The sequence below is a fragment of the Maniola jurtina genome, chromosome 22 (assembly GCF_905333055.1).
Source record: "Maniola jurtina chromosome 22, ilManJurt1.1, whole genome shotgun sequence".
Taxonomy (NCBI): domain Eukaryota; kingdom Metazoa; phylum Arthropoda; class Insecta; order Lepidoptera; family Nymphalidae; genus Maniola; species Maniola jurtina.
The window spans coordinates 12,122,529-12,130,684 of NC_060050.1; the positions used below are offsets into that span (position 1 = coordinate 12,122,529).

Sequence of the window (8,156 nt, forward strand, 5' to 3'; positions counted from 1 at the left end):
CACGCGCGCCAGCAAACGCCAACACAGACGAAGTCCCTCTGTGAGTGTCAGTCTGAGTTTCCAGTCACGTAGTGATTTTTTTTTCGCCCCTCTGGCATGGACGTAGTTAGCCATAATTATATCTCTATGCCCTCTTGCTTTACATAGATTAGCTAATGTCAAGTTTGTAGTTATATTACAAGTTAGGAAAACTATATACCTAAATTAATATTAAATAGAGTGTAGTACAGAACAGATCGATAGACTATCGATATCTTTTGTTGCCACAAATACCACACAATACAAAAAAACAATCGATACTATCGATAGTTTTTGCGGTTTTACAGAGTTGGCAACACTGGCTGTCTAAGCAAAATAAAACATGGCGGCGAGTGATTAAAAATGTGTCACTGTCTCCAATAATAATCATATTTTCTTTGTTTATTTTACTTTTTGCAAACTTTGTGTTCTCTCTTACTTCCTTTAATTTCGTGATTACAGATTTATGTGTTGACTTTTAAGTGCTATTCATTGAGTTCCGACCATGGGGACGAGCACAATGGGCGGCGATCTACATTCCGATAAACAGGACAAGCTGCTGAAACTGCAGGCCAGGAAGAAGGAGCTCGAGCTGATGCTCGCCTCCAAGAACGAGGAGCTGTACAAGCTGTGCGTGCAGGAGGTGCAGCTGACGGGCGTCATGCCGCCCGAGGCGCCGCTCAGCCCCGACGCGCCTCGCGAGCGCGCGGGCAGCGTGCGCAGCGCCGACGTGCAGGACGGCGCCGACCGCCGGCGCAAGCACCCGGCGCACCGCCTGTCCACGCCCTCCGCGGCCGACGCCGCGCCCTCGCGCCGCCCGCGCCGCCCCGACACCAGCTGCTCCAACTTCTTCCCCTCGCCGCCGCACGAGCGCCACCCCGACACGTTCTCCATCCGCGCCTCGCACACCTACCCGCGCCTCGAGCCGCCCGCCGAGCCGCCGCGCGCTGCGCTCGCCGAGTGCTCCAACCGGCTCTACTACCCGCTCCCCGCCGAGCCGCACTTCAGCTCCAGCCACCCCGACATCGCGCACCGCCACACGCCGCTGCTGTACCAGTACGCGGCGCAGCTGCGCGCGCACAGCCAGCACCTGGGCGCGCTGCAGCCGCCGCCGCCGCACGCGCGCCGCCCGCACGGCGCGCGCCGCGTGGCACTGCAGCGCACGCAGACCTACCACCTCACGTCGCACAGCGACTACAGCCAACACCTGGACGCCATGGCGCCGGCGCCCGGCACGCTGCCGTTGCGCGAGCGCGCCGCGCGCCCGCCGCTGCACCTGCAGCTGCAGGTGGCCACCGACGACTGCGGCGCGCCCCGCTACTCGCCGAGCGAGGCGGACTCGGTGAGCGTGGGCAAGTTCTCGCCGCTGTCGCCGCCGGACGGGCGCGCGAAGGAGAAGCAGTGGTACGAGACGTCGCTGGACGCGCCCGCGCAGCGCAAGGGCGCCGGCGTCAAGCGCGCGCCGAGCGCGGCGGGCGCGCAGCCGTACGAGGTGATGGTGTCCGCGGGGCGCCACGCGGCGCTGCGCAGCCCGCCCGGCGCCGTGTCGCTGGAGTCGCCCGGCAACATGACCGTCATCGAGCAGGGCAAGTGCATCCCGTACCGCGAGGAGACCAAGCCCTTCGAGATGTCGGACTTCTACAAGTACTCCACGAAGTTCCGGCAGGCCGGCGCCGCGCGCGCCGCGCCCCCGCACCCGCCCGCCGCCGCCTACGACGACGCGCCTCCGTACAACCCCCACCAGTGGCATGGCTATGCCAACTGATCATCCCACCAATGTGCTAACCGCCACTCGGGTGGAGACCGGCTCTCGTTAATGTGTACCCTGCAGTTTAGTTCACCTCAACATCAGAAGGTTCTTCCTTTGAATTAATTTGACTTATTTAATTTAGTAGTAGTCAGTACTTAAACTACAGGATCTCTACAACAATCACTTGTACATATTATATTTTTGTTCAACTCAACACATTCTATATTATTACAAACTCAAACTATATTAATAAAATCGACAATAAATAAAGGCCATAATATTAAATAGTGATTGGAGAATAAACTACTGTGATAGTTGAATGATATTCACTGTATGTGAGTGCACGGCTGAGACGCTGGTACTGCAGCTGTACGCGTACACTACTTGCCTATCTTTTGTGCTACAAAATATTACAGCAGGTACATGCCCTGCACAGTGCACATGTGCTATTGTTTGTAAGAGATACAATAATGTTTGTGTGATACCTATAGGAAGCATTATGTTTATAGTTTAGTGTTGGGCAGAATGGAAGCAAATTGCTGTGATGGTAATTATTATCATTGGTTTGATAATTTGTATATGGTTATTTATTGATGACACAAATATGCTTTGTTCCCACCGCTTTGTAAAGTGATTTTGAAGCTATGCCCCTTGCGAGAGGAGAATTCCTCGCATTTGTATTTTAGTGATTAGAGCTGATGTCCACTGAACAGTGACTCGCTCTATGGTTCCGCCCGCATTCACTGATCGGTGGAGATCATTAGCTGTTTGGAGTCAGGGAGCTGTAGCGATGGCGGGCGGCTGTCGGGCCTGGCTCCAACGGCCTGCAGATACTTGCCGTTGTCAAGTGACTGAGCCTTATTGACTGCCTTGTACTATCTCGTCCAAAATCGATTATACAGTTAGGTAGTTAAATGTACCTATAGATATAAAACTTGTTGTATAAAAAAATTATTTTGTTATAATATTGTAGATAGGAATCAATGATTCGATGGTATGTGTACGTCAGGTCCTGTGGTGCAAAAATATATTATTATGTAAAAGTATTGTTACACTTTGCCCTGACAATATACTCTACATCTAACAATCAAACATTTTTCCAAAATCGTGATTTTCTGCTTCGCTATTCGGCGCTGCCATGACAAAACACTAAAGGTGCCCACGCACTCGAACTGAACTGCGCGTCGCGGCAGCGCCCCGCACGATATTCTCTCCACCCGCGACGCGCGTACCGCGTAGCGCGTCACTGCCGCGCGCAGTTTAGCTGCAGTGCAGTTCGAGTGCGTGGGCACCTTAAGTATTTAATAATGCATTTTTTTTGTAAAAAGTGATCCTTGTGTTTAGGAGATACAGCGTTTGCCATTTTGCAATGACATCGAGGAGCGCGTTTGTCGCAGTTACGATAAAACACTGTATCTATACATACAATGTACGTGCAGTCTTAGCGCGGCAGAGCGACCGCGACGCGCGACACAGCGACCGCGACGCGCGACACTTGCGTGGAGAGCAACAAACTCTACCTCCAGTTTATCTAATTACTGCAAACTGAGCCCTGATGATGTCGGTCCAGTGCGCTGTCGCTGAATGCGTTGAGGAGCTCTGTGCGGTGTGTGTGCACGACGCACGTGTGGGCTCGGCAAACCCAACCCAGTTGATGATCTTCACATTATGAATTAGTTTGTATAGGACTAGGTAGGTAGTTATTGATATTGCAATTCAAAATTGCATGTATCAAAAATTGGAGATAAATTATTTTTGTATTGTTTATATAAGCGATTCGTGCAGAGACCACATAATATTTTGTTTAAGTCAAATAAAGTTTTTCTACAATTACTTACCTTGTTTTATTTATTTACCGGAATAGGTCTATGGCCATTATTTTCCACACTATAATATTTTAAAGACGTTTGTGAGTAGGTAAGGTAATTTAGAAAGTAATCTCTGGAACTACATACTACACCGATTTTGAAAATGATTACATCAGTAGGAAGCTACTCCTGAGTGACATAGTTAGTAGGATATATTTTATTTACAAAAATTAGAGATCACTACGAAAATTGTAATTGGATTGTAATGCTTGTTTTTATCACGGAAAAGCAAACAGTTCCTACGGGATTTTTGACAATCTAAATCCACGCGGCGAAGTCGCGGGCATCGGCTAGTTTTTAGGGTCCGTGCCCAAAGGGTAAAAACGGCGCGTTGGTAAGCGCGGTGGCCGTATTTCCGGCAGCGCGGCCCGCGGGCCATCCGCGCGACTGTAACGATCCAAGAGACGCAAAGCTCGTGGCCCGCGACGCTTACCAACCGCGCTGGGGAAAGCGTCACTGTTAAACCACACTCAGACGAGCAGACTGTCTTCGACAGACAGTCAGTGGCGTGCAGCTCATAGAGGTCGAAGAGTACTGCTTACCCTATAGTTGTAGTAAATCAACACTTATTTTCCATTATGACCTGCTAGAAAATAAGTGCATACCTTAATGACTACCTTGGCTTTAAATCTTGTGCACACCAGTGGACAGTCTGTCTGTCGAAGATACACTTTTTACTTTACCCTTTGTCAATACAAATACCTTTTTATGCTTCCATACCCAATGGTATGGAAGCATAAAAAGGTATTTGTATTTGTGTAAAGGTAAAGCATAAAGTTTAGGTAGGTATATGATGTAGTAGCTAGCTGTGAGTGTGTGCTGTTAGCACAGTTTCACGGAAAATGCTATTAGGTACCTACCTACCCAATAAAATACTTTGTTGAAAATGAAGTTATTTTATTTTAGTAAACAGACAATTACCAATTAATAAGTGCTATAATAAATTTGGGCGTTAAGAACATTTTCATACCGTAGTCTTTGTTATAAAAGATTCAGAAGGGAAACGGGCTTCAGAATTGAGCGTCGTTGAAAAGTTTTGCCAGAAATATGTAACGTAGTCGAGCTGCGAGGTAGTCGTCACTCAATTTCTTATTATCTGAAAGAAAAAACCATTTGTACAAAAGCGATAGGGTATCACATCACACTAATATTATAAAGGCGAAAGTTTGTATTTGTGTGTGTGTGTCTGTGTGTGTGTGTGTGTGTATGTTTGTTACTCCTTCACGCAAAAACTACTGGACGGATTTGGCTGAAATTTGGAATGGAGATAGATAATATCCTGGATTAGCACATAGGCTACTTTTTATCCCGGAAAATCCAAGAGTTCCCACGGGATTTCGAAAAACCTAAATCCACGCGGGCGAAGTCGCGGGCATCGGCTAGTCTACTATAAATGGGTTGAATAAACTAAAAAATAAAACTAGTCAAGTGCGCGTATACCTACACGTATCTCCGTAGGCTCCATGCCGCAGATTCCAACTTCCATGCCCCCGTAGGCTCCATGCCGCAGATTCCAACTTCCATGCCCCCGTAGGCTCCATGCCGCAGATTCCAACTTTCATGCCTCCGTAGGCTCTACGCAATACCAATGTACCTTATACTCTGTGGCTCTAAGCCTCTGTAGGCTAGATGACTACATCTACTTACGTAGTTGCGGGAAGCGGCAGTGATCATTATTTCCCATTACAACAACGTGTGTTTTCCAAAAACTGAATGATGGATGGCGGTTTCTCTTACACGTCTAGTAAGTAGTTACCTAAATAATTTTTGAAACTGTTGTGACAAACGAACGGACTGGACAAAACTATGCCTACATGTGTAAACAGACAGACGACTGCATTGGCACTGCGATTGTGCACTTCTTAGGCAAGCAGGTAGGTACCTATCTACCTACTCACGGCCTGCGCAGTGCGTCGTGTCAGCTGCAGTGAAACTGCAACTCGGCAGTCGTTTTGCGAGTTCCGCCTGCAGTGACGACTAGCGTCAACTGCGACTCACCCGCGCCGCCGCAGTCGCCGCCGCGCGCGTCCGCGCAGCGCTTGCCGGGGCTGAAGTCGCCGTTCACGAAGTCGTCGTCGCGACCTGTCACAACACGCACGCCATGAGATCATTCTGCCGGGCCAAGCTGGCGATCAATCGTAATGCTACAAATATATCCCCTTATTGGATTCGATCCTTAGCCAGTGCAATTTAGGAATTCGGTCAAATATTTCGGCATTGACTAAGTATGGCGTAGACTGAGCGATATCAACAGACTATCGCGTGAAGGCTATGAAAGATTTTCCTACAAACTTTAATGCCTCGCTCGAAAAGGGTTGATCCCGTGCGACGGAAATACACGTGGCAGAAATACAAACATACAGAAATACAATAGAACTTATACTAATAATAATAAATTGTTATGTAGGTAAGTACCTCCCCCCTGAATCTGGTCGTTGATGCAGCCCTCGTCCCACACGTTGACGCAGCGCGCGGCGCCTGCGACACGACAACACACACACGGTCATACAGCACAACCCAGTAGGTACATATTATGTTTATGAAAAAGTTTCCATATAAGAGTAATAATCTAACCTTATATACCGAGAACGGTTCATCGCGATCAGCCTATCGCCATCCCAGTAGGTACTCTCAGAATGAGAACAATTTAGGACGTAGTCCACCACCGTGACCAATTGCGGATCAGCACACTTCACACACCCCTGACAGCACTGCGGCGAACTCTCTAGCGTGCAGGCTTGTTGCTCACGACGCGGCGTTATCCTTCACCGTTAAGTGACACGTTACCACGGTAATATAATATTACCGTGACGTTACCCCAAAAAGTTAGCCACTAGGCAGTAGGCACTAGGCACTCACACTGAGGACTATAGAGCGCACTCTGACTTTGCCCAGACTTGAGACACTGATAAAACGAGACAGCATTATATCGCTGGCATAAATCTATCTCGTTTTAACCGAAACAAAGCTCTATAGATTTCAACTTTAGATCTGACTAGCTGATGCCCGCAGCTTCGCCCGCGTGGATTGGTCAGATCCCCTGCAGCATCAGGATTGAAGAGTTGGAATCCAAATTTTTTATGAAACAATGTCGCAAAGTTCCTCCATCGATTAAAAAAGAAATGACGCAAATCGGTTCAGAAATCTCGGAGATTTCAGTGTACATAGGTGAAAATCCCGTTAAAATCGGTTCAGCCGTTCCGAAGATTAGCCTTTTCAGACAGACAGACAGACAGACAGACCGACAGACAGACAGACAAAAATTTTAAAAACGTGTGATTCAGTTATGGTATCGTTCAAATAACCATATGACCTTAATATGTGGTAGTTATTTCGAAATTACAGACAGACACTCCAATTTTATTTATTAGTATAGATTAGATTGGTCGACAAGCCACTATCCTATCACCCATTTACCTGCAACCGGAGGCTTACTGGTCGCCGCACTGAGCAGCGCCAGCGCAGTGACTCCACAGAGCAGAGAGCAGTTCATGTTGTCGTCGCCTCCAACGCTTCGCTGCGGACCGGCAATGTGGTACGTGTTGGTGAGCGAGGAACGAGCAGGCTTTTATACGATGCTCTCGAGTGACGAGTTTCACTTTATCGTTTAGATTTGATTGGTATTGAGTGGCACTCGGCACTCGGCACTCGTGCTCACTCGAGATAACAGGAAATTACCAAAATTTAATAAAGATTTTATTACGGGGAGCGCTTATCTTGATAGTGAATCATAATCCATCAATCTTAAATGCGAATATTAATAAAATGGTTTTAATAGCCAAGATAATTAAATACGAATCCCTTCAAATACGTAGTTTAATTTTAGAAATGAAACTTTCCCGCGCGACGTAGGTACGTTGGAAATTTAGGAGACAGCAAAACGTTCCTTTCTGGGTAGGTTTGGTTCACAAACATCGATGTGCTACATACAAACACTAGCTACTCTACATGTGCGGTGGTACATACTTGGAACAGGGCTCGTACACGGCACACTTACACAAAGGAACTAATCAAGTAGGAATGATAAACTGTTCTCTTACATGAACAAACTGAAATAACTTCCTCCCAGACAGGTTTTCTTGAAAGATTTTCTTTCTCTATATGTCAGACACGACGGACGGACGGACAGACAGACAGACAGACAGACAACAAAGTGATACTGTAAAGGTTCCGTTTTTCATTTTGAGGTACGGAACCCTAAAAACGGTCCACGTGCGAATTTAAGGTTTTAAGGTTTCGTAGATAACTTATCATTAAGAACAATTTTTGTAATCAAGTGAAACCCAAATGATCTTTTTTCTTTGAATGAAAAAAAAAATACTCTAAAAATAAGAATGGTCTTTTCCTTATTTAGAATTCTTTATTTTTTTAAATAAAAATAATAAACATTATACTGAATCGTCATTATAGGATTATGCTCAGATAAATTAACTATGTAAATTTTTATTAAATTTGCTATAATAAATGTCGGTGAATTACGAAATACCAAAACATTAGAAAGAAGATACTAAATGTTTCAA

The 8,156-nt window shown here is 46.6% G+C and overlaps 2 protein-coding genes across 3 annotated transcripts; one reads left to right on the forward strand and one right to left on the reverse strand.

The window, feature by feature from the left end:
- The first annotated feature begins 312 nt into the window (after window positions 1–312).
- Window positions 313–3,620, forward strand: LOC123877128 (atrophin-1). Of its 2 annotated transcripts, XM_045923635.1 has the most exons (2): window positions 313–707; window positions 744–3,620. In XM_045923635.1, the coding sequence occupies exons 1-2, from the start codon at window positions 524–526 to the stop codon at window positions 1,781–1,783; spliced, it is 1,224 nt and encodes a 407-aa protein (XP_045779591.1). In that variant the 5' UTR covers window positions 313–523; the 3' UTR covers window positions 1,784–3,620. The 2 variants fall into 2 exon arrangements, with proteins under 2 accessions (XP_045779591.1, XP_045779590.1); XM_045923634.1 differs by having other exon boundaries at window positions 317–3,620.
- Window positions 3,621–4,582: 962 nt separating this feature from the next.
- Window positions 4,583–7,158, reverse strand: LOC123876793. Its single transcript, XM_045923144.1, has 4 exons — window positions 7,054–7,158; window positions 6,052–6,114; window positions 5,635–5,718; window positions 4,583–4,732 (listed from the first exon to the last, which is right to left on the reverse strand). Exons 1-4 carry the CDS (start codon window positions 7,127–7,129, stop codon window positions 4,647–4,649), a joined length of 309 nt encoding a protein of 102 aa, XP_045779100.1. The 5' UTR covers window positions 7,130–7,158; the 3' UTR covers window positions 4,583–4,646.
- Between the last annotated feature and the right edge of the window lie 998 nt (window positions 7,159–8,156).

Excerpts from the sequence above, each read along its gene's own strand:
- LOC123877128 (XM_045923634.1), top strand. The coding sequence starts at position 524 with ATGGGGACGAGCACAATGGGCGGCGATCTACATTCCGATAAACAGGAC.
- LOC123876793 (XM_045923144.1), bottom strand. The coding sequence starts at position 7,129 with ATGAACTGCTCTCTGCTCTGTGGAGTCACTGCGCTGGCGCTGCTCAGT. Across the intron at positions 6,115-7,053 it reads CAGTAAGCCTCCGGTTGCAG|GCGCCGCGCGCTGCGTCAAC; the intron begins GTAAATGGGTGA and ends GTCGTGTCGCAG. Across the intron at positions 4,733-5,634 it reads CGGCGACTGCGGCGGCGCGG|ATAATAAGAAATTGAGTGAC; the intron begins GTGAGTCGCAGT and ends TTTTTCTTTCAG.